Source organism: Notothenia rossii, assembly GCF_949606895.1.
Source record: "Notothenia rossii genome assembly, chromosome: 5".
NCBI classification, from domain to species: domain Eukaryota; kingdom Metazoa; phylum Chordata; class Actinopteri; order Perciformes; family Nototheniidae; genus Notothenia; species Notothenia rossii.
The window spans coordinates 82,066,477-82,091,513 of record NC_136903.1 but is presented as its reverse complement, the minus strand read 5'-3'; the positions used below and the strand labels follow the sequence as shown (position 1 = coordinate 82,091,513).

The following is a 25,037-nucleotide window of genomic DNA, read 5'->3' as shown; positions in this document are numbered from 1 at the left end:
ATCCAAAATTGGGAAATTGTGTTTTAAAAATGTAAATTAAAAAATATATTGTTTTTAAATTTCTAACTTTTTTTTTTTTTTTTTTCTCCCCAATTTTTGGCGCCCCCTATGGGTTCAATCAATCAATCAATCAATCAATGTTTATTTATATAGCCCAATATCACAAATGTTACATTTGTCTCAGTGGACTTCACAGTTTGTACAGAATATCAGTATAACAATACGACACCCTCTGTCCTTAGACCCTCACATCGTACAAGGAAAAACTTCCAGAGAAAACCCACAGTTTAGAGGGAAAAATGGGAGAAACCTCAGGGAGAGCAACAGAGGAGGGATCCCTCTCCCAGGACGGACAGACGTGCAATAGATGCCGTGTATAAATTGAAAAGATAATACATTTGCAACATAGGTAGTCCAAATGTTTGGAAATGCATGTGTGTATAATAGGAAGATGAATCCACGAGTATATCCATCCAGGACTTATGATCCAGGACCACAGCCACGACTCAAGATCCAGGACTCGCAATCCATGACACAGGACCGCAGGATCATCCATGACTCCGGATCCCGGCGTATATAGACACCAAAAAGAAAGACATTTGGGGAAGCTGGGTTAATCGGAACATGAGAGTACACAGGTATAGGCAGAGAGAAGGAATAAGTAAGATGTCCCCCGACAAACTAAGCCTATATCAGCAAAACTAGGGGCTGAATCTAATCAGCCCTAACTATAAGCTTTATCAAAAAGGAAGGTCTTAAGCGCACTCTTAAAAACGGATAGGGTGTCTGCCGTCCGAACACAAACTGGAAGCTGATTCCACAAAAGTGGAGCTTGATAAGAAAAGGCTCTGGCTCCCATTGTACTTTTAGAGACTCTAGGACAGGGGTGCCCACACTTTTTTGGCCGGTGAGCTACTTTTGAAATGACCAGCTCACGGAGGTCTACCAACCAAAAATAAAATCCCAAATTGCAAGGGGCTGAATAACACGTTTTATTTATACTTGGGATAACTACAACAACTCTATTTGGGTTCTTGAACAGAAACAAATACATGAATACATAAAACAAAAAGGCAGGTTAACCTCTCTCTCTCTCTATTTCTCTATCTCTCTCTCTATTTCTCTATCTCTCTATTTGTCTCTCTCTCTCTCTATTTCTCTATCTCTCTCTCTCTATTTCTCTATCTCTCTCTCTATTTCTCTCTCTCTCCTCTCTCTATTTCTCTATCTCTCTCTCCCTCTCTCTCTCTCTCTCTCTCTCTCTCTCCTTCTCTTGCTGACTGTCCCTTCATTTCCCTGTTAAGAAACACATAAAAACAAGCAGGGTAAGAAACCTCTCTCCATGGTCCTGATATAATGCTGCAAAACACAATTCAATATATTTAGGTGGGTCCCTACCATATTCTGATGACTTGCACTGAATGGAGTCCGTCAATGTTGCATAATCAGGACAGTAACTGCTGATGGCTAGTCTCAGACAGGCCTCCAAATGTTCATCAGTTAATTGGGAACGGTATTTCGACTTCACTATCTTCATTTGGGAGAAGGCTGACTCGCATAAATAAGTTGAGCCGAAGAGTGAGGTCAGTGAGGTGGCACATTTTCTGACGTTTGGATACTTTTCAACCCTGAATAAGTTCCAAAACTGTCCGGCATGGGCACGCGCCTTTAACTGAATGTCGGCCTGCAGCGACAACATCTCATCCTCCAGCGCAGACGGGTTCAGATGAAACACTGTTCCGATGTTTTGGGCCAGCAAATCAATATCATGGTCTTCACTAAACGGATAGCACATGAATGTGGCGATTGGCTCGAGCAAAGCGAAGTCTCGGAAGCGTTTCTCGAAGTCAGATGTAATGTTATTGACTTGCTCTGTGTAGCGCACACTGTCAAGGAGCGCGCTGTCCTTCCCTTGCTTCTCCAGCTCAGAGGCAATGTTTTTGAAGTTGGCCAAATCTTTGCGCTGTAGCTTTGAACACAGCAGATGCAGTCTTCGTTTGAAGGCATTAACTGAGCTGATCATGTCAACCACAGTTCTGTCTTTCCCTTGTAGCTCCAAGTTCAGCTCATTTAACATGTGTGTAATGTCTGTTAAAAACGCCAGATCTAACAGCCACTCCTCGTCATCTAGACGTGCGTACTCCGCGAGCTTGGTGCCATGGAGAAATTCCTTTATCTCCGGTAGAAGCACTCGAAATCTCTGGAGAAAATTGCCCCTGCTCAGCCATCTTACGTCGGTGTGTAGTAAGAGGTCAGTGTGAACACAGTCGGCATCCTCCAGATATGCACGAAACAGCCGTCTTTGAAGAGGTCTTGCCCGAATAGAACAGGCCACTTTAAGTGACACATCCATGACCTCTTTCATGTTCAGCATTTTTGCACAAAGTGCGTGCTGGTGTATGATGCAGTGATAATTCAGAAAGTCAGGGAATGTGTCATCCTCTCTGCATTTTGCGATGAAGCCATTACAACGGCCCACCATCGCAGGCGCACCATCCGTTGTGATGGAACTCAACTTAGACATGGGGAGTTTAGTGTTGTCAACAAAGTTTTTAAATGTCCGAAAAATGTCCTCGCCCCGAGTGTGTTCCTTCATTGGCAGAATTGTCAGCAATTCCTCTTTCGCCGTCATGTCTGTGAACACCATCCGGATAAAAACGCACAATTGCGCTGTATCGCTCACGTCAGTGGACTCGTCTAGTTGGAGTGAGAAGCACTCGCAGTCTTCTATGTCCTTCCTGAGTTGCTGGGTCAAATCCTTAGCCATGACTTCACAGCGATGTGTGACTGTGCTCCGTGATAATTGGACGGCCTTGATAGCGTTTACTATTTCTGTTTTGTTTGCGTAATCCCGAAACAAGGCGTCTGCTGCTTCTACGAAGGCTTCTTTCACCATCTCTCCATCTTGAAAGGATTTTTTGTGTTTGATTATAACGTGACTCACTCGTAGAGATGCTTCAGTGGCTGCCTTTGCGGTGGATGTCGGCTTTAAGAAAAGTGACTGCTGTCCAGCTAATTGTGATTTAAGTTCCCTCACCTTTCTCTTTCTTAACTCGCTACTCGGAGGGAAGTCGCTGTCATATGCCTTGTGAACACTCCGATAATGCCTCTCCACGTTAGCTTTCTTTGGCAGAGCGACACTTGCTTTACAAATAAGGCAAATAACCTTTGAATGTGACATCACAAAAAAATATTCTTCCTCCCATTCTGGATGGAAGTGGTATGTTTTTAGCTTTTTCCTCGGTCCCGCACTCATTTTGTTGTTTTTATCTTGTTTATTTCTTTAACTTAATTTGAGTTTTCCCGGCACTTGACTGATTTTGTATCGCTTTGCATTCTGGTTTAACAGACTGGAAAGTGATAGGTCGCTTTTTCTGTCAATCAAGTAAACTCCTGAATTAAGTGGCAGGGAGGCCAAGGGAGGAGGGGTCAAAACCTGTTTTGTCTATTTTAACGGAGCTGGATTTTTGTTTTTATGAATGACTCGCGATCTACCAGCATTGCCCCTGCGGTCGACTGGTCGACTGGTCGACCGCAGGGTCGACGTACTGGGCACCTCTGCTCTAGGAACAACCAACAACCCTGCATTCTTGGAACGCAATGCCCTAGTAGGACAATAGGGTATAATGAGTTCTTTAAGGTAAGAAGGCGCCTGCCCATTAAGGGCTTTGTAGGCGAGAAGAAGAATTTTAAATTCTATCCTGTGTTCTATAGGGAGCCAGTGTAAGGCAGCCAGAACAGGAGTAATGTGGTCCCTTTTCCTAACTCTGGTTAGTACACGAGCTGCAGCATTTTGAAACAGCTGAAGCGACTTGACTGACTTCTTGGTACACCCTGATAATAAGGAGTTACAATAATCCAGCCTTGAAGTAACAAATGCATGGACTAGTTTCTCTGCATCGTTTTGAGGCAAGATATGCCTGATTTTTGCAATGTTACGTAGATGGAAGTAGGCGGTCCTTGAAATTGATTTTATGTGGGTGTTAAAGGATAAATCCTGATCAAATATAACACCAAGATTCCTTACAGTCTCACTGGAGGCCAAATTAATGCCATCCATAGTTAATATATCTTTAGATAATTTGTTTCGTAGATTCTTCGGGCCAAGTACAATAACTTCAGTTTTGGTCGTGTTTAGCATCAAAAAATGTAATGTCATCCACGTTTTTAAGTCCTTGAGGCAGTCTTGAATTGTATTTAGATGATTAATTTCATCAGGCTTGATTGATAAATATAGTTGAGTATCATCCGCATAAAAATGAAAGTTTACAGAATGATTCCTTATAATATTGCCTAACGGAAGCATATATAGGGTGAACAAAATAGGTCCAAGCACTGAGCCCTGTGGCACTCCATGGCTAACTTTGGTTTGCATGGAAGATTCATCGTTGACACGTACAAACTGAGAGCGTTCAGATAGATAGGACCTAAACCCGCCTAAAGCAGTTCCCTGTATGCCAACTAAGTGCTCTAGTCTTTGCAATAGGATATCATGGTCGATAGTATCAAATGCAGCACTAAGATCGAGCAAGACAAGAATAGAGACAAGTCCCTTGTCAGAGGCTATTAGAATGTCATTTGTGACTTTAACCAGAGCTGTCTCTGTGCTATGTTGTGTTCTAAAGCCAGACTGAAAATCTTCAAATAAATCATAGTTTTTTAAGTAATCACACAGCTGTTTTGCGACTGCTTTCTCAAGAATTTTTGAGAGGAACGGAAGATTAGAAATAGGTCTATAGTTGGCTAAAACCTCTGGATCGAGGTTGTGCTTTTTAAGAAGCGGTTTTATCACTGCTACTTTGAATGATTGTGGAACATAGCCTGATAATAAAGACATATTCATAATATTTAATAAAGAAGTGCTAATTAATGGAAAAACTTCTTTTAACAGCTTAGTTGGAATCGGGTCTAAGATACACGTTGATGGTTTAGAAGAGAGAATCATTGAATTTAATTGTTCAAGGTTTATGGCTGAAAAGCATTCTAGTTTACTATCTAGTGTAATATTAGAACTTACGTTTCCGGGAGCTGTTGATAACACTATACTGGTCAAAGGCAAGAGGTCATTGATTTTGTTTCTAAGAGTAACAATTTTATCGTTAAAAAAGCACATACAATCATTACTACTGAGTGCTATGGGAATAGAAGGCTCAGTCGAGCTGTGGCTCTCTGTCAGCCTGGCTACAGTGCTGAAAATAAATCTTGCATTATTCTTATTCTCATCTATTAATGAAGAGTAGTATGCTGCTCTCGCTTTACGCAGTGATTTCTTATATTCATTGAGAGTAATATGCCAAATTAAACGAGATTCTTCAAGTTTAGTGGAACGCCATATCCTTTCAAGTTGTCTCGACATTTGCTTTATTTTGCGGGTTTCGGCATTATGCCATGGAGCTAATCTATGTTGTTTTATTTTCTTCTTTTTCAAAGGAGCAACAGAGTCTAATTTTATTCGCAGCGCATCTGTAGCACTATCAACAACATGATCAATTTGGGGTGGTGTACATTTTGTATAAGTTTCCTCCCCTACATGCAGACATGCTATCGAGTTAAGTATTGGTGGAATCTCTTCCTTAAATGTGGCTATAGCACTAACAGATAGGTTTCTGCTGCAGGAGCTTTTGGCTAATGCTTTGTAGTCTAGTAACAGTACTTCAAAAGTTACTAGGTTGATGCGCCCTTAAGGCCCAGATACACCGGCAACTCACCTGAGAAGTCGCCGACGCCGACACCGACTGTTGCGTCGCCGGACTCTCCTGCGTATTTGCCGACTTCGCGCACTGGAACACACCGCAAATCCGAGCCGAGCACGTATGAACTGCGCATGCGTGAGTGGCAATAACTCTCCTTACCAGCAGGCGGCGGCAGTGTGTATTCATCATTCAAAAGAGGCAACAACCGGAACAACCGGAAGACAGAGAAGAAGAACAGACTCCGTGATATAAACAAACAACAATTAGCGTTTTTCTTTCCATTTTCACTCTCGTCCATTGAAAACATGAACGAACAGGAGCTCTATAAACCGATGAGGTGAAATAGCCGTCCGTGTGTGTTCCATCTTCATTTGAAATCATTTGTTTACCTCCCTCACTTCCGTTAACGCTTCTCATGCACTGATTCGCTAGCTGAACAGCCAATCAGTGTTATCCCTTTGTCCGACTTCCGGTGGTGTTCCCGACGCCGATTCAACATGTTGAATCGGCAAGAAAAGGCGTCAGGTCGGCAAAAAAGAGCCGACGGTGCAGCGCACACCACTCCGAATAGGGCGTGCCCACGCTCATGTTCGGCCCGACTCCCATTTACTGCCTATTTCGGGCCGGTGTATCTGGACCTTTAGCCTTCGCCTGTACTGCCTATGCCGAGGGCCGGCCCTGTATGCACCCCTTGCTATCTTACATAATAAAAGTGTAAAATACATGAAACTTGCTCCATTTATTGGTACCAGTCCTAGAACCATACCCTGAAAGATGTTTGAGGGTGGCCTGGTCATCACAATATGCCCCCCCCTTGCTATCTTACAAAATAAAAGTGTGTAGTGCCGGTAAGAAGGAGTCGGAGGCGGAGTATTTAAGATGGATTTCCACTCTTTATTTTCCATCAAACAATAGTGATATCAGACATGTACTCAGCGATGAGGGTCAAGTTAGAGTGCCTTGCTAGCTCTAGCTTGGCAACCTAAATCTCCGGTGTTACACTAAACAAGGTCCGTGTAGGAACTGTGACCCAAAAGTGAATTATGGTTAACTAGAGTCACCACACAAGCCCCCCCAGAATTCACAGATAAACAAAGTCCGTGCGGCGGGGAGGAACAACACGCCGACCCCCTCTACTCATGAGTATGGGGGCAGGCAAAACAACTCCTGAACCTGCCGTTCCCGGCAAAGTGAGAACCGGGACCACAGGACTCGAACCTGTAGCGGGAATCGAAGACGGGGGTCGACCCCGTCGTGGCGGACGGGCCAACACCACCGGCTGTTCCAAGTCCAAATGAGCAGCCTTCACCCGGTCCACCGAGACGGTCTCCGCCTTGCCACCCATGTCGACCACCAAGTGCTTGTCCCCCTGCTCCAAAACCCGGAAAGGCCCATCGTAAGGGGGCTGTAGGGGGCCCCTGTGCGCGTCGTGGCGGATGAAAACGTGCCCAGCCGAGCGTAGCTCTGCTGGCACCTGAGACCCCGGCGCGCCGTGCTGAGAAGTCGGAACCGGAACGAAAGCCTCTGCCGCATCTTGCAGGAAAACCTGTTGAGCCGTAGGAGACCAAGGAACTGCTGCCTTGGGTATGAATTCCCCTGGGACTCTCAGGGGTTGACCGTAAGCCATCTCCGCCGTGGAGCACTGCAGATCCTCCTTAGGCGCGGTCCTCAGGCCCAACATCACCCAGGGCAGCTTGTCGACCCAGTTACCCTCCGTAAGGCCGGCCTTGAGTGCCGCCTTCATAGAGCGATGGAAGCGCTCGCAGAGGCCGTTAGCCTGGGGGTGGTAAGCGGTAGTCCTGTGCAGTTTGACCCCCAAACTGTCTGCAACCGAGCCCCAGAGCCCTGAAGTGAACTGTGAGCCCCTGTCCGAGGAAATGTCTGATGGGGTGCCAAAACGACACACCCACATCGCAATAAAAGCCCTAGCCACGTCAGCGGCTGAAGTCGACACAAGAGGAACCGCCTCCGGCCAACGGGTCGTCCTATCCACCATGGTGAGGAGGTAGGAAAAACCCTGAGAGGAGGGCAACGGACCTAACAGGTTGATGTTAACATGATCAAATCTCCTCTCTGGCACTAGGAACCGCTCCAAAGGGGCCTTCGTGTGGCGATGCACCTTAGCGCGTTGGCAAGCCACGCACCCCCCGGCCCAAGCTCTTACATCCTTTTTCAGCCCATGCCAGACAAACTTCGCGGCCACCAAGCGCACCGAAGGTTTAACACCAGGGTGAGACAAGCCGTGCACCGCCTCGAAAACAGGACGCCTCCAGTTGGCTGGGACGACCGGTCGTGACAGGCCCGTAGAGAAGTCGCTCAGAAGGGTGATGCCCGCGTCGCCGAACACCACGTCCTCAAGGCGCAGCCCAGCGCTCTCCGTCTTCAGACTCTGGACGCCGGAGTCGGTGACCTTGTCCGCCGCCATAAGAGCATAATCCAGGCCCAGCTGGACGGCTCCGATGACGACCCTGGAGAGGCAATCGGCCACCAAGTTCGACTTGCCAGCCACGTGTTTAATGTCTGTGGTAAACTCCGAAATGTAGGAGAGCTGCCGCTGCTGACGTGCCGACCAAGGCTCCGCCACCTTTGACATGGTGAAGGTGAGCGGTTTGTGGTCTACAAACGCCGTGAACTCACGGCCTTCCAACAGAAAACGGAAGTGCCGCACAGCCAAATAAAGACCCAGGAGCTCCCGGTCAAAAGCGCTGTACTTGCGTTACCCCAGCGTCAGCTGCCTGCTGAAAAAGGCGAGCGGTTGCCAAGCTCCGTCCAGCCAATGTTCGTGCACCGCGCCGGCTGCGTAGTCCGAAGCATCCGCAGTGATGGAGATGGGAGCCGTGGATGAAGGGTGTGCCAGCAAAGCCGCTTGAGCCAGCGCGGTTTTAACTTCAGTGAAAGCGACTTCCGCCTCTGCTGTCCAGTCGATCGCCTGAACGGGGGTCTTGCCTTTCAGAGCCTCATACAATGGCCGCATGATGTGGGCGGCCCGGGGGATGAAACGGTGATAGAAAGTCACCATCTCCAGGAACTCACGCAGCGACCGGGCTGTAAGCGGGCGAGGAAAAGCCGCAACAGCCTCCACCTTCGCCGGCAGGGGTGTTGCACCGTCCTTGGTGACGCGGTGCCCGAGGAAGTTAATGTCAGACACCCCGAACTGGCGCTTTGCAGGATTGATGATCAATCCATGTTCGCTGAGCCGTGTGAACAGGGCGTGGAGGTGAGACAGGTGCTCCTCCACTGAAACGCTGGCGACGAGGATGTCGTCCAGGTACACGAACACGAACGGCAGGTCCCGCAGCACCGAATTCATCAGACGCTGGAACGTCTGGGCGGCATTCTTGAGCCCAAAAGGCATCCGCAGGAACTCAAAGAGTCCAAAAGGCGTTATTGCTGCCGTTTTGGAAATGTCCAGGGGGTGCACGGGCACCTGGTGGTATCCACACACCAGGCCCACCTTGGAGAAAACCTTCGTGCCGGCCAGATGCGCTGAAAAGTCCTGTATGTGCGGCATCGGGTAGCGGTCAGGTGTAGTGGCATCGTTGAGTCGGCGGTAATCCCCGCACGGGCGGAAACCGCCGTTCGGCTTGGGAACGAAGTGCAGAGGAGAGGCCCAAGGGCTGTTGGAGCGGCGGACGATGCCCAGGCGTTCCATGGTTGTGAATTCCGCCCTCACTACGGCTAGCTTAGAAGGGTTCAACCGTCGGCCCCTGGTGTAGAATGGAGGCCCCTCGGTGGTGACGTGGTGCTCCACGCCATGTTTGGTGGTGAGCGCGGAGAAAGTGGGCAGCGACAGATCAGGAAACTCGGCCAAAAGTCTGAGAAAAATGTCCTCCCCCGACAGCGAGCCCGACAGCCCGTCGTACGCTGCGCTGCCGAGTGTGCAGACGAGAGAAGAAAACGTTAAGGCATCCACTAAACGCTTATTTTTAATGTCCACCAACAGCCCATGAGCACACAAAAAGTCCGCCCCAAGAAGAGGAAAAGACATGTCCGCTGTTACAAACTCCCAGCTGAAACGCTGTCCACCGATGCACAAACACATAAGCCGTAATCCGTACGTGCGAATGGGTCCGCCGTTAGCCGTTGTTAGCCGTTGGCCGTGCCCGCCTCGAGTGATGTCTTCTCTCGACGCGGGAACCACACTCCGCTGCGCACCCGTGTTGCACAGAAACAGGTTCCCTGAAACACTGTCTTTGACGAAAAGGAGCCTGCCCGTGCCGCCGACACTCAGAGCCACTACTGAGCGTTGGCACCCCCGTTTCCCAGAGGCTTATAGCTGCATGGAGCGATGAACCTGTTTGCCATCGTCCCGAAATGTTCATGGTAGAAGCACTCACCGGTATCCCTTCGCCGACTCGGCGCCGCTGTGTCCGGCCTCCGCCATGCTTTCTTGCCCGCCGAAGGGCCGCTGTGCGCCACAGCCAACGCCTCCGCACCAGACTGTCGCGTAGCCAGGAAGAAACGGTCCGCTTCTCCGGCCAGCGCGCGGGGCTCCGTGATGGGTGTGTTGGCCAACGCCGTCTGGACCCGGGAGGTAAGTGTTGAAGAAACATCTCCATGAACAAATCTGGGTATCTTCCTCTCCTAGCAGGCTTCGCATCTTCTCCATTAACTGAGATGGCTTGCCATCTCCGAGGCCCTGAATGTCCATAATTTGGCGGGCTCTTTCTCTCGTCGATAAACCAAATGTCTTCAGGAGAAGAGCCTTGATAGCCTCGTATTTGCCGAGGCGTGGGGGTGCTGCGATGAAACCCACTAAGCTGGCTGAAGTAGAAACCCCCAGCAAAGCCACCACATGGTAATATCTCAGCTCTTCGTCGTGGAGATGCTTGCAAGCAAAGTGAGCCTCCACGTGTGCAAACCATGCCTCTGCGGCATGCTCCCAAAACTCTGGCAGCTTAACGAAAACATCTCGTTCAGCCATGTTCACATTTTTTTCGGAGACTATCTCGAAAAATGCAGGGTCACCAGTGTAGTGCCGGTAAGAAGGAGTCGGAGGCAGAGTATTTAAGATGGATTTCCACTCTTTATTTTCCATCAAACAATAGTGATATCAGACATGTACTCAGCGATGAGGGTCAAGTTAGAGTGCCTTGCTAGCACTAGCTTGGCAACCTAAATCTCCGGTGTTATACTAAACAAGGTCCGTGTAGGAACTGTGACCCAAAAGTTAATTATGGTTAACTAGAGTCACCACAAGTGTCACATTCATGATTGGATATAGGTGCGCGTTCACATAAAAGGGGTGGTATCTGGAGCTTTCAACCAATCACAAACATGGAGAAGCGTACTGACAGCGCAGCGTCATACTTCATGAATGAAAAGTCAACTATAATATTAGACAAATATGAAGAAGTTAAACTTTAAACATCCATGACTTAAACACTTTATCCAGGATAAAAGCAACATAGCTGCACCTGCAAGGTGAATACAGCTTGTAAAAGAAAACGTGTTTGAATGCGTACATTAACAGTTATGATATTATTATGATATCACTGCCCCGTCTAAGATACGATCTGACTTTAATTAGGCTACATTTGACTCGAGTGTTTCGTCAACTTAATGTGTTCCTTAAAACAATACTTCTGCATACAGTATGTGACACTGTGAGTGTTGCACGGCCAGATACGGCTCGGCTGACTCAGATAAGGAAATATATGATACACATTATGATGCATGTGATATGATGTGATATGAATGATAATGGGACACATCGACGTCTGCACTCATAGTGCCGCGGACTGTAGGCTACGTAATGTTACTTTGATCCGGTCACTTATGTTGTGGCAGATATTTAATTAAGCTTTCTTAACATAATAGTATAATAATAGTTATAATAGTCAGATTGCTCTGAAGATGGGAGGTGATATTGTATTCATTTTCACGTTCACACAGTCGGTGATTTGAACTGGAACGGCAGTTTAAACTGTATTTCCTTTATCCTGTAATATGACTTGATCGCTTTAAACTCTGCACACTGTTGTTATCAGTTGTTCCACCATAGTTTCTACCTCAACCTGTAATAGATGTATCCTTATTGAAACGCTTATATTCAATGAAAAATAAAATCAATGTGCAGGCTTAATGTACGTGAACACTGTTCTACATGAACAATACGGGCAGTTTATACACTAAATAAATCAACAGTAGGTGGCGATATATGCTCCAAGTAGAAGCGATTCGCCATTCAAGCAAAGAAGAAGAAGAACTCCACACAGTTGATCGCTTATCCTGGAACATATCCTGCTTCGGAGCACAGACTCGGGTTGCGTTCCAATAGTCCATTTAGTTCAGGAACCTTCCTAACCAAGTGAAATGACCCGGAAGTACGTCAGTGTCAGCCATGTTAAGTACCGTTCCAATTCTCCAAATGAAATGAAAGGAAAGGAGGTTTCAAACTTCCTTTATAACCTCCTTTAGCTTAGGAACCACTGGACCTCCCTTGACGAAAGGAGAGGAGCAAATGCTGCCCCACAATGCATTGCAGCCGCAGCATTTGCCGTCACTCAACAGTCGGCCGTTCACGGAAACAACCAATTATGACCGAGAAATTATATCATGAACGTTACGGTGCTTATTAACTTAATTTAAGCATTTTAAAACGTATGTGGTAAGTTGACAAAGTGCTTTGTTCTGAACGTTCATCAGTATTATAATCAAAAAGAGAAATATGAACGTTCGTTTTTACTGAAATGATCAAATAAAGTCAACATTTCAGTCTTTAATGAGCTGTGTGGAGTTTGTTCAACTTTTAAAAGATGTTTGAATGGTGATGTACACAGTGATAGATGTTAAGGACTAACGTTTATAATAAATACATTTGTATTGATTTTAAGATCTTTTCACAGTTCATACAATCATACTTATTGGGATCATTTGTATTAATGTGAACTGGAGTGAGAGGGTGACGAGCATAAGTTTCACTTTCCTTTTTTATTTCAATTCCAACTTTGGTCATGAAGAATATTCTCTTTTGTCCACGTTCATAAAGCATAAAACAACAGCATCAGAGCACGGTGCAGAGTCTCTAGATGAGTTTACAGTAGTCCCTCCTTCTTATTATACATCCATGTTGTAGTCCGCTATAGAAAACTGTAGTTTCCATAGTTTCCCCACAGCAGCAGACGCACATTCATGACGTCCGCTGGCGCATCATAAATACGTTGGATAGTGAAAGTGCATTCGGATTCTCTAAAGTACCGCGGTCTCTTCTCCTAAGTCCTTTTGAATGATCCTATCCACTATCCCTTAACCCCGTGACGTTTCACTCAGAGGTCAAGGAATAGGAGATAGGGTTAGAATTTAGGAGCTGATTTTTGGATTATCGGAACGCAACCTAGGTTCCAGTCCATACAGTCTATGGTTCCAGGATAAGTCACCATGGAGATCTAGCCCGCTAAAAAGTGAACCAGCTTCGTAGTACCGGAAATCCGAGAAGTTATCTTGCTAAACGAAAATCCTGCTTCGTAGTATACCCCCCTGCTCAAACTGGAGAATTAACCTATGACGATCCTGGTATAAATAATTGAAGTGAACTGCTTTTAAAATGATTTCTTTTGGTTTTTGTCTTAAAATCCTTTTTTATATCTATTTTTAAATAAAGCTGACACGCATTGTTCACGCATTTTACCAACATATTGTATTTGCATAGGCCTACGTATGGAAATGCACAAGAATATAAGTTGATGAAGATATTTTTTTTTGTTAAACTGGAATTGTAATCACCATTTCATCTGAAACCACAAGGAGGAGCTAAATGACATAGTTTAATATGGATACTCATTAATTGTGGGAAGTCAGGAGAAGTTTGATTTACAATGTGTAGGCCCTATGTCTGTTAATAATCGAACGGTTGGAAGACAACACCAGGCCGCTTCAATAAGGCAAACTAAAAAGTGTGGTTTATTAGACCCGTAGAAAAAATATTCACTGTCCTGTTTGTTATTATTGTTTTCTATATTGCAGGGTAGTAAAGTAGTTGCATGAAAGCCCTTAAAGTTGCAAATTGTTCATGTTAAGAATTCCTAATCTTTAAGTGAGAAAATAGAGTTTTAATTTTACAGTAGAAAAGATTTGTAAGTAGTAGATTCACCTGTGAAAGCAGTTTGGAATAGCCAAATTACACAAACAATCAATTCAAGTCAAATTCTTTATTTTATTTAAACAAATATGTTTGAATTATAAAAAATGTTATATGCACATTACAAACAAAAATGGCAATAGGAGTACATATTACACTTGTGATGGAAACTTCTGAAGCAATGGAGACGAGACTCACGGCCCGTCCACACTACAGCTTCAAAAAAAGCTTGCCGGCGGGCGTGTCTGAAGCTCGACCAACAACCAATAACATGAATCTCCCGCCCCTGACACACAAGCAGTAGTTTGATTGGCTAGAGCTTGTACTGGCATATGATTTGATTGGTTGACGCTTCCACTGAAAGCTTCAGAAGCTTCAAAAGTTGAACATTGCTCAACTTTTGCAGCCTGAAACGCCAGGAAAGCTCCGCTCTGCTACCCACAATTCAGTTCGGCGAAAAGCAAGGCAACGTGACGTCACCCCATTCAAAGTGAATGGGCAGACGCGTTGGAAACCGTTTTTGAAGCTGTCGAAGCTGTAGTGTGGACGGGCCGTCAGAGAGACACGGGGAGAGCAGGAACTTTGAGGGCAAACACCGATGGTTTATTTGAAGCTTCGGCCGGAGAATTCACCAGACATGTGCTGTGCCACGAGTTGACACAGCGATTGCCAAACCAATTCTGAAGAACTCTTCCCCAGACCCATGTATTTAGCTAGTTCTGAGAGAATAATCAACATTGTGCATAACAAAATAAAGCACTATAAGACCTCTATCAGCTGACGCCAAAAGGCAGGAATAGGGAGACAAAACCCTGAGAACACAGCAGCCAAGGTTGCAGGCAAACTGGGTCAAAGGTGTGGGCCTAAGAACATATTTCCCCAACAACACTACATTTAAAAGACTCCCTACCGACGTAGGACATTGACCTGCTCTGACTTTATATTTAAAGCAAATGTGTCAATTCTTCACTGGACAGGGTAAAAAAAATAAAATAGAATATCAATCCTACAACAACAAGAGCAGTATATTTTATATTAAACAGAGGTTCAGTAGACTCATATCGATAGTTGAGAGCTTGCCCCCCTCTAGAACTCCACCAAGTATGTGCGAGCCTTCATGAGGCGTTTAAGGCGACTCTGCAAACCGGCCCTCTGCGTGCCAATGTCGCAATCCTCCCTCAGGTATAGCTCCAAATTCTCCCTATCTTGGATCATCAGCAGCATCTCCCTCTCCAGGGCAACGGCAGACTCCTGCAACATCTGGTAGCGGATCACCAGTGGGATCTGGTCAGCCAGACGCTGGCTGGCAATCTGAAGAAGGAAAAAGAAAGGGTGTAATCCCTGCTGTATGTGTGCTTTTGTTCATGAATCATCTCTATATTAAAACTTACTTTGTAATAAGATTTAAGGTGCGTCATCAGCTCCTGAAGTGTAGCATGATTATCCTTGCTGTACACCAAACTCCTTTCTTTATGATGTTTTTGGCTTAAAGTTGCAGCTTCCTCCTCCTCCTCTTCCTCTCTCTTGCACTCACTCAAACTGCTGCTGTAGGTCCTGTCCTGAGAGTAAACGATCAGCTCCATCTTGAACTGAGTTCTCAGCATGGATTCAGCAGCGGACTCTTTTTCTTGCTTGATGGCTTCGATCTTTGCCTGAAAAAATAAGATTCCAGTCACTATGCAAATCAAAATGATGATGCATATCAAGTTTTAGAAGATGGCTACCTTGGCTATTTTGACCAGGTTAGGATATCCAATGAAGCTGCTCTGGGCAAGCTGTATGAACACCTTCCTAACAGCATCTGGAGGAAAAAACAAGAAGACACAGCAGCTTTGAAGAATGGAAACTTGTTGGAAATGGTGAAAGCTGTTACTGGAATTCATGCAACCATTTACCTCCAACATCCTTGAGTTTTTTCACAGCGGGCTCCTCCAGCTGTTTGATCTGGTCCTTGACCATGGTCTCAAAGGTCTTGTAGTTGATGAAGCCCGGCAGTTCTCTTCCACGATATTTCGCTTCGTATTCCTCCACCTCTTTCTCAATCTTTTTGTTAACTGGAAAAAACAAACGGACATTTCAGACTCCTGATGCTGCTCAACTGTAGACCAGATCTAAATGACACACTCACACTTTTCTCCTGATTGGAGCAGGTGGTTGTTCCACTTCCCAAACTCATTTCTGAGCATGCAGAAGACATTGAACCTGTCTCCACACTTGAGTTCCTCTCCTGTAGTCAGGTTGATGGCATCGTGAGTGAATGCAGTCACTTTCTGCAGCACACACATGACAGCAGAAACAGTTTACAGGGAATTTGTGTTAATTTGAAATGCATACATGATGGTGAGTACTGTATATGTCTTGAGTAACCAAGTGGATGTAATGCAGAGTTTGGGAGCTCACATCAAGGAGGTAGTAGATTCTTTCGGCAGTGTCTGACGGGGGGCCGTTGCCATATCTCTCCAGCTGTGCCTGAGTCTCTGCTAGTTTCTCCTCTATTTGCTCTTCCAGTCGAGGAAGAGATTTCTACACATCACACATAATAAACTTTAACATATAAAATAAGCAGAAATACCATAAGTCATTTTGGAGTAAGAAGTTACCTCAATGTGATGCACCAGCTCCAATGTGAGTTTCTCAGCCAGTTTGGGAATAGTAGCATGGCCTTCATTATAGAGAGAGCTACAACAAGAATAAAAGACTACTGAGTACATGTCATATTACAAATCACAGTGAACAATGAGGATATTTGTTAAAATTACCCAAAAAGTATGAACTTACTGGAAAAACGCATGATCACTGAAGAAGGTTTTCTCTCTCTCTATCGCTTCAGTAAGAGACACTTTCTCTGCGATCTCCTTCTGACCTCGGCACTTGACGATCATGTAGCCTTTCTTCAGGTGGATGACTTCATTATTGACAATTTCCACAACGTTCTCCTCCGTGCCTCTGTCCACCAGGTCAGGCTTGGTCAAGATACCTGAGAAAGATAGAGACACATAGACAGTGATCTAAAAGTAAAGTAACTTGTCCAACGAGTTGATTTTCTATAATCAGTTCTCTTTACCCAGAGTCCTCTCTCCTTCAGGATCCACCTCCTGGGCCATCTTCAAAGCTTCTGTGGTTGCGATGTCCACATTACAGGGGACAACCACCAAGCTGATGGTTTCTTGTCTTCTGATGAACTTCTGGATCATGCTCTTTATCTGAAAGTGATAATTCAGATTATACATTAAGTTATTTTTTAAACGTAGAGCTCATATTCTTTTATCTGTCATTTATTAGGCACTGTGCCAGCGGGATGTGGTTAGAGCGCCGGCTGCTGGAATGATGGGAGCGGCTCGGCCGGATGCCAGACAGCTGATCAGAAACAGGTAATGGTCTGGTTGACTTCATGTAAATACCATAGCTAAATACATTAGATCAAACGGGGCAACAGCTAACCTTGACAATTATAGGACTGTTTCTACATTTTAATGCCTAGCAAATAGTGAATAATCAGCTTTAAGCTGATTAAGCATCCACGGCATCATCCCCAGATTGTTTGTGTCTCTCACCTGGCAGGTTGCCTGTATTAAAGTTTATGTCTGAATCATGAGTCATAGCTGGGCCTGTTGCTCTGGTCCTGTCCTGCCTATTGTTTTCAGACACGCCGATCATTAAAATTCACCTGGATCTTTTTTCATAGAAGTTGACATTATCCTTATTAATCTTTAAGGCTGTCTATGTTGTAATTGTATTATGTTTAATCCATACACAGACTGAATCTATTGAATGTCTGTTTGTCCTGAGAGAGGGATCCCTCCTCTCTTTTTCTCTCCCAGAGGTATCTTTAGTTTCTTCCCCTTTATTTGTGGGGTTTTGTTGGGAGTTTGTTTCTTGTACGATGCAAGGGTCTTAGGACTGAGAGTTGTACGCTGTACACACTGTAAAGCCCCCTGAGACTAATTTGTATCTTGTGATATTGGGCTATAAAAAGAAATGTTGATCGATTTATTGACACTAAGGTATCATACCTTGTCTCCAATGTTTGCATCCTGTCCCTTTACAGCCACCCTGGTGATGCCGGGCAGGTCAATGAGTGTCAGGTCGGGAACATCAGGAGAGGCGATCTCCAGACTGATGAGTTCATCACTGATCCCCACCCCTAGTCCAGCTATTTCATCCTGAGCTGGAGAGAGAAGAAGCATGTTGAATGATTACAGGATGGAGGTGCTGAACACTGAAACCACAAGGAGCAGCTCCATCAATACTCTGTTTTTGGTAGTGACATTTAAGAGTTCTGTATACCGTACCTTCTCTGATCTTCTTCTCCACATCTACGGGGTCATTTATTTCTTCCTCAAAGTCCTGGTAGCTTATCTTCCCGTACCACTCCTCTCCTTCTTTCTTTCTCTTCATCTTCAGTTCGAGAGGACATCTTGTCACAATGCCTGAGTTTATGAAGATAGAAGGATGATAATGAGAGAGAAAAAGGAGATCCAGTGTGATTGGTGAAATGAGGAGAAAAGCAATAGGCAACACTGCTGATATCATCTTTATAAAAGTGGTATTCATATTACATCTCAAATATATCTCCCATGCATAATACATAAGTCTAACTAAAAAGAATGATGGGTCGTGCTCTGCTGATTTCTAACAATAACAAAGATATTGTGTGATGTAAGGTGACCTGAAGTGCAACGTATTATAGCTATATTATATTTTGTAAAGCTCTATTTTTTTGTGGCAATCTTTTTGTAGCCTACAATTTGGCTTTGGGCCCTCATCTACATGGATTGATTAACCGGCCATACAGGTTTTGTAATCTCCATTTCCGTGTTGAACATTAAGACATGCCAACTTTAGCCTATTGAACAACATGTTAAAACAGAAATGTGTCTTTCCATTTTTATGTTTAATTTACTCCATTGACAAACACCAATCATTGCACAAGCCACAACTTCTAAGCATCCATAATTTCTAAGAGAGAGAGAAAGAAAGAAAATCAATGTTTTATTTGTATTTATTTAACGTACCACTTCCTCTTGGTAGAGCCACCCCTGACAGCGCCTCCAGCACGGAGCTCTTCCCCGAGCTTTGGTCTCCAATGACGGCGATAGCAGGCAGAGCCAAGTCCTTCTCTACACCCAGAGAGCGAAGAGAGTCGATGAGGTCGATGCAGGGACGCACTTTCTCCTCATACTGTTGGTTCAGAGTGTTCATAATGATGACTTCTTCTGTCCTGCCAGTAAAGTGCTTTTGGTTGTATTTCTTTGAAGATGTGTTCTTGGTTGAATCTGCAGTAGCAGCAGGTCGGATGTTGAGATTTGAGTGTGTCGGATGCGAGCTGCCGGTAGCCTGTGCAATGAAAGGATAGGTTTCGTTTCTTGGCCCGAGTTTCATTTCTTCGCAAAGTCTTTTCCAGTCTTGTAGCAGCAGCAGGGGCGGACCGGCTCGGTTCGCTGACGGCCGGCACTGCCCTTTATTTTTTAATGTTTTAAACTGCATCATTTAAGTTAGGCTGATAGGCGACTGAGGTCCACAGTTTCCTCGCAGCGAGGCTCCCCCCGCCCTCCTGTTGACAGTTCACGAGCGTCTAGAAATCCCCCCCACTCCCTTTGTTGTTTAAATTGGAGTTTATCGGTAGCATTTCGTACTTATAGCCAACTGTTATTGCCATTCAGTTTCCTGAAGTCTATTATGTTTGTGACAAGAAGAACCTAAATACAATTCTCAGTAACTTGATTAAGCCCAAATTATTTTTTTGAAAAAAAGGCACCTTTTTAAAAAGAACTAACATGCCAGTTATTTTCGTATTTTTGGACCTTATGTAGACTAGTATCTGTGGCATTACATTCAGGCAATAAGAAAGTTGAATGAAAATAAGACAAGATAAAATAGACCTTTATTGGTGCCCGTAGGGAAATTCAGGTGTTAAAGCTGCAACAGATTAAGAGAGAAACAAAGGACGGTACAGATAAGAGTTCACACAAGTTCAATAAGAACATAAGAGTAAACATGTAAGTATCAATATGAAGAAGAATAACAAGTCATAATATGTATGAACAAAATTAATTAAAAGGCAAATAATGAATAAGAATATTACACTGGATCAATAGCCACTCTTTATTTTATTTGCTTTTCTAGCTTAAGTGACTAATAATATCACAAATCTGCAAAAGAAAAGAAATGTGATGAATGTGAAAGCCCAACAAACTTCTTCCATCAGGAATCTGATTTTAAGGTTTGTGCTTTACTTGGGTTTTGTTGAAGTTGTATATGTTAATGCTGAAGTCATTCAACAGAACACGGGCCCCTGACATGCGCTTGAGGCTTTTCTGAAGTTGTCTTCTCATTGTTTCCATTGAAAAGACCTCTTGAAGCAAGCACTCGGTTTTCTCCTTGTCATCTCCCGGTGCAGCTGGAGGGCAGACTCCTGCATCACATGGTAGCGGATCACCAGCGGGATCTGGTCAGCCAAACGCTGGCCAGCAATCTTTAGTTTGTAAAGAAATAAGTAGATATAACACAATGTTTAAAAGCCACCTTCAAAACAATTAACAAAAAAGTGTGCATGGAATTGGGGGGTACAGATTCATGCTGTTTTCCTTTCCATCTTTATAGGTGCAATATTTGATGTTTTACATTTGCGAGGCAGAACAATAAAAAGTACTGCATGTAGATAACACCAGTAGTGAATAGTAACCAATACATTTAGATTTAGAGATATTTGTACTCTACTTAATGCGACTTTATTCTTCTACACTGCTACATTTCAGAGGCAAATATTGAGCTTTTTACTCCAATACATTTATTTTAACACTCGTACACTTGTACATATATCAAAACACATAATATGTTGATATGGTAAGGGAAGATAGCATTTAGGTGCGCAGCTCCACTGTCTTGGAATAGTCTGCAATTGAAATGGAAACTGAGCAACCTGGTGCCACTAAATGTTTTTAAAGCTCGGTTGGATGCTACTCAATCGGAAGCTGTTGGTACCTGTTCATGTGGATAGTTATGTACATTTTTAACCCTGTAATGATGCTGTAAGATGTCCTTTTTGTTGTTCTGTTTATGTTTTTATGTTTCATGTGGAACCTACTTGAGCAGGTCTCTCTTGAAAAAGAGATCAATGATCTCAATGGGATACGCCTGGATAAATAAAGGTTTGAAATGAAATGAAATGGTAAAATGCAGTACTGTACTACTAATCTACACAGTATTACACATATCTGAATTACTCCACATTGACCAACTACAATTCTATATTGCTCTCACATGTATAAAAACAGGATAATATAGTAAACGAAATAATATAATAGTGTCGAAAAGAACCTGCAACAAGAACTTTTAATTTTGATACTTGAATTAGACTAATTGATAATACTTCTTTATATTACTCTGAAATGGGACATTGTACAGTATGAGAACTTTTTGCACTTTAAGTATATTTTGATACTACTACTTTTGTGCTTTTACTTAAGTAAAGGATCTGAGTACTTCTCAACACTGGATATCACTTACTTGGTAATAGGATTTAAGGTGTTTGAGCATCTCTTTAAGGGTGGCCCCACTGTTACTGCTGTTCACAGTACTACTGGTGCTCCGAATCATTTGTGCAGCTACGGGCACACACCTCATGGGTGTAGGGTTCACAATCGTTGCAAAAGAAAGAGAAACAGCAGGCTGTTCTTCTTCCCTCTTCCTCTTCCCTAACTTCTTGCCGTATGTGCTGTCCTGGGTGTAAACAATCATCTCCATCTTAAACTGAGTCCTCAGCATGGACTCTGCAGCAGCCTCCTTCTCCTTTGTGATGGCTTCGATCTTCATCTGAAGGACATACACATTTGTCAGTTAACATTCAACAATACAGTACAGTAGCAAATGTTGCAATTCATTTGATACCTGGGCTGTTCTGATGAGGTTGGGAAGTCCAACGAGGCTGCTCTGCGCCAACTCTAACAGCTCCTTCTTCACAATTTCTGATTTATTTGTTAAAATCCAGAAAATACCAGATCAATTTAAAATAACTCAAAGGTCTCACATTTTCAGATGATCCGCAATAATTGTAGGATCATGATAAGACATGCCTGTTACTCCCTTGAGTTTCAGCACAGCTGGCCCTTCCAGCTGTTTGATCTGCTCTTTGACCATGCCCTCAAACGTCTTGTAGTTGATGAAGCCCGGCAACTCTCTTCCACGGTACTTTTGTTCATACTGATTCACCTCCTTCTCAATGTTCCTGTTGACTGCAATACAGATGAATACGTGAAAGAAAATGTAGACATAATTACACTTCATAAGTCTCTTCATAAAGTGAGAAGGAGATGGCAATGTTTTATTATCTTGCTTAATGATTTACTTAAAATATATTAATTAACAGCTTTGAAGAATAAGGAACAGGTTTAATGCCATGCAGGTTTACACAAGGAATTTGCTTTGGTGTATAAGGCTGCATATAAACGGAGTCAGAGGAAGTAAGTTGTAAAAAAGGAGCAAATATAGAACTATTTATTAAAGCCATTTTCTAAATATTATAAAAGGAAAAATAAATCTTTCAATTATTAAAAGGTTTAAAAAATGGAGTATGGGAACATTACAAGTGTAATACTGACCAACTTGATAAGGCACTTACAGTTTACTCCAGAGTCCTCTATGACATCTTTCCATGCAGCAAACTCTTTCCTGAGAATGGAAAAGATGTTTGGCCTGCCTCCAAATTGTAGTTCCTCCCCTGTAGCGAGACTGATGGCATCCTGTGTAAATGCTGTCACTCTCTGAAATAGAGAGATACATTTAGATATCAAAGAAAGCTAGTTATTAAGCTTTATTAAAGGTCCCCTATTATACTGTTTTTCATCAATATATTATAGGTCTCAGATATATACAAAATGTCTCTGATGTATTTTGCTCGAAATACCAAACAGATCACCCATTGTAGCATCCCATAATCCCCTCTGTTTCAGCCCTGTTTCAATGGTGCTGATTCTCTGTCTGTTACTTTTGATGAAAATAAGGAGCCACTTCCCACGCCCCTCTGAGAGATATTTGGTTAAAAATAACACAACGGTGCTCTAGTATGGGCTCAGAACAGTCTCATACACACATGCACACAGAAGGATTCACACTTGTATTTCCGGATCCACATTTGTGTTTTTCAATGCACACACAAATGTGTTCCGTTTCATATACATGTAAATAAAATCCAAATACAGAAAAAAGTTTTACATATGTATTTTTGATCCTCATATATTTGTTTTCCGTTTAAATCCCCTGAACCACGCAAACCGCTTTCTGTGCACGGATCGCTGTGCATTCGTTTGTGGGTTTTTTGAGACTCCCCTGACGCTCACCCGATTCGTACTTGTAATTTTTTCTATCTATAGCCAATCAGATGTCTCCTCAATTCTAAGCCAATCACATGAGCGCGCCCCCACGAGGGTAGATTTCTTGCGTTCATGACGTAGCACTTCATGTAGGCCTACGCATTTTGCGCAGTCCGGAGCTGACAGGTCCATGGAGCCTGCCTGCAGGCACTAATCTCAGGACACCTCCACTCTCAGTACATTGCCACTTTCCGAACAGGAAATACACGCAAATACAAGCCTTTATATTATTAAGGTACAGCGCAACTTTCCGAACCATTGATGAATGCTCGTGTGCACAAAAACGGCAGGCAAAACTGTTTTAAATGTGTGTTTCCTGTATGGCGAATACAGCTGCTTTATTTATGTCTGTCTGACGTTGTTGTGAGTGTGGAATTGAGCAGCTACAGGTTAGCTTAGCCTAATCGATCAGTGCACTACGAAGCCAGTGCTAGACAGTGAACTGTCAACGGGGGGGAGCCGGTCATTACCGGCCGATATTCACTCTTAATAGTTTGATCGGTGCTCTCTATAAAGGCCGATCAGGAGAGCTGGATCTGATCGATATGGAAATAAACGCGAGTGAAGTGTAGCCGGACGCGAGAGAGAGATCAGATCAGCTGCTGAGTGTGACGGAGACACGCAGCTCTGCATGATCACCTTAAGCTCCGCCCTCTGTTTAGCGAGCTGACCGGACAGCGCAAAATGCGTATATGAAGTGTCATGAACGGTATAAATCCTACCCTCGTGGCGGCGCGCTCATGTGATTGGCTTATAATTGAGGAGACATCTGATTGGCTATAGATAGAACAAATTACAAGTACGAATCGGGTGAGCGTCAGGGGAGTCTAAAAAAAACCACACACGAATGCACAGCGATCCTTGCACAGAAAGCGGTTTGTGTTTGTAGGTGCAGCGGTCTTAAACGGAAAACAAATATGTGAGGATCAAAAATACATATGTAAAACTTTTTTCTGTATTTTGATTTTATTTACATGTATATGAAACGGAACACATTTGTGTGTGCATTGAAAAACACAAATGTGGATCCGGAAATACAAGTGTGAATCCTTTTGCGGATCATGAAATACAAGTTTGAATCCTTCTGTGTGCATGTGTGTATTATGAGACTGTTCTGAGCCCATACACCCCTGACAGCGCCTCCAGCACGGGGCTCTTCCCCGAGCTTTGGTCTCCAATGACGGCGATAGCAGGCAGAGCCGAGTCCTTCTCTACACCTAGAGAGCGAAGAGAGTCGATGAGGTTTGATTGATTGATTGAAAAGTTTATTCAGCTTGTATATTGGGTACAGTACAGTACAGCTAAAAAATGCAGGTCGATGCAGGGACGCACCTTCTCCTCATACTGTTGGTTAAGAGAGTTCATGATGGTGACTTCTTGTAGCCTAAGGTAATAGAAAACAGGAAACTGAATGACAAATCCTGCGTCTGTCGCAGATAAGTGTAGTACAAAGTACACAGGCTGTTTCTACGAGCTTTGTGTGCCGGACTCAACTAACACTGCAGGTGCAACCAGAAAATAAAGTTGGGCTAATGGGAAATCAAAACTACACTTAGGTTTCATTTTTCTGTCTGCCCTTTTCTTTGCAATGTTTACTTGTAACTTCAATTACAAACCGGTTCTTCATGTGACATGCTTTGGTTATGATGCTGTAAGCCTACGCCCAAGGTCCCTACTTTTGCATTAAATTACATTTGCAAATGTGTTTTTATTTAAAAAATAACCACATTAAAAAAAATGTTTTTAAATATATTGTTTTGTTGTTCAATACTCTCAATTAATCAAGTAATAAGCCCATTACAACTTCCATGTTAAAAAGGTGACTACTAGAAAATGTTATATTCAATTCACTTTTACCTACTGTGCTGGTATTGTCCAATGTTCAACACTTGC

The 25,037-nt window shown here is 43.8% G+C and overlaps 3 protein-coding genes across 3 annotated transcripts; all 3 read right to left on the bottom strand.

Moving 5' to 3' along the window:
• Positions 1 to 1,288: 1,288 nt before the first annotated feature.
• LOC307038911 (general transcription factor II-I repeat domain-containing protein 2A-like) lies at positions 1,289 to 2,896 on the bottom strand (the record flags this gene model as incomplete). Its single annotated transcript, XM_079680585.1, has 2 exons — positions 1,289 to 1,296; positions 1,399 to 2,896. The coding sequence occupies 2 exons, from the start codon at positions 2,894 to 2,896 to the stop codon at positions 1,289 to 1,291; spliced, it is 1,506 nt and encodes a 501-aa protein (XP_079536711.1).
• A 10,932-nt stretch (positions 2,897 to 13,828) lies between these two features.
• LOC307040072 (interferon-induced GTP-binding protein Mx-like) lies at positions 13,829 to 19,327 on the bottom strand. Its single transcript, XM_079682616.1, has 12 exons — positions 18,789 to 19,327; positions 18,066 to 18,203; positions 17,787 to 17,941; positions 16,838 to 16,976; positions 16,552 to 16,750; positions 16,374 to 16,452; positions 16,174 to 16,296; positions 15,902 to 16,043; positions 15,669 to 15,827; positions 15,498 to 15,574; positions 15,165 to 15,425; positions 13,829 to 15,084 (listed from the first exon to the last, which is right to left on the bottom strand). Exons 1-12 carry the CDS (start codon positions 19,261 to 19,263, stop codon positions 14,860 to 14,862), a joined length of 2,172 nt encoding a protein of 723 aa, XP_079538742.1. The 5' UTR covers positions 19,264 to 19,327; the 3' UTR covers positions 13,829 to 14,859.
• Positions 19,328 to 19,640: 313 nt separating this feature from the next.
• Positions 19,641 to 24,509, bottom strand: LOC307038910 (interferon-induced GTP-binding protein Mx-like; the record flags this gene model as incomplete). The annotated part of the gene is made up of 7 exons (XM_079680584.1): positions 19,641 to 20,248; positions 21,283 to 21,588; positions 21,664 to 21,740; positions 21,849 to 22,007; positions 22,394 to 22,535; positions 24,255 to 24,361; positions 24,434 to 24,509. 7 exons carry the CDS (start codon positions 24,507 to 24,509, stop codon positions 20,105 to 20,107), a joined length of 1,011 nt encoding a protein of 336 aa, XP_079536710.1. The 3' UTR covers positions 19,641 to 20,104.
• Positions 24,510 to 25,037: the final 528 nt, after the last annotated feature.

Bases quoted from the DNA above. Each gene is read 5' to 3' on its own strand.
- LOC307040072 (XM_079682616.1), bottom strand. From the start codon at position 19,263: ATGATGCAGTTTAAAACATTAAAAAATAAAGGGCAGTGCCGGCCGTCA. The intron at 18,204-18,788 runs GTACGTTAAATA...TCATAAACTCAG, and splicing joins GGCTCTACCAAGAGGAAGTG to GCATTGTGACAAGATGTCCT. The intron at 17,942-18,065 runs GTACGGTATACA...TTCTCTCTCCAG, and splicing joins GGAGAAGAAGATCAGAGAAG to CTCAGGATGAAATAGCTGGA.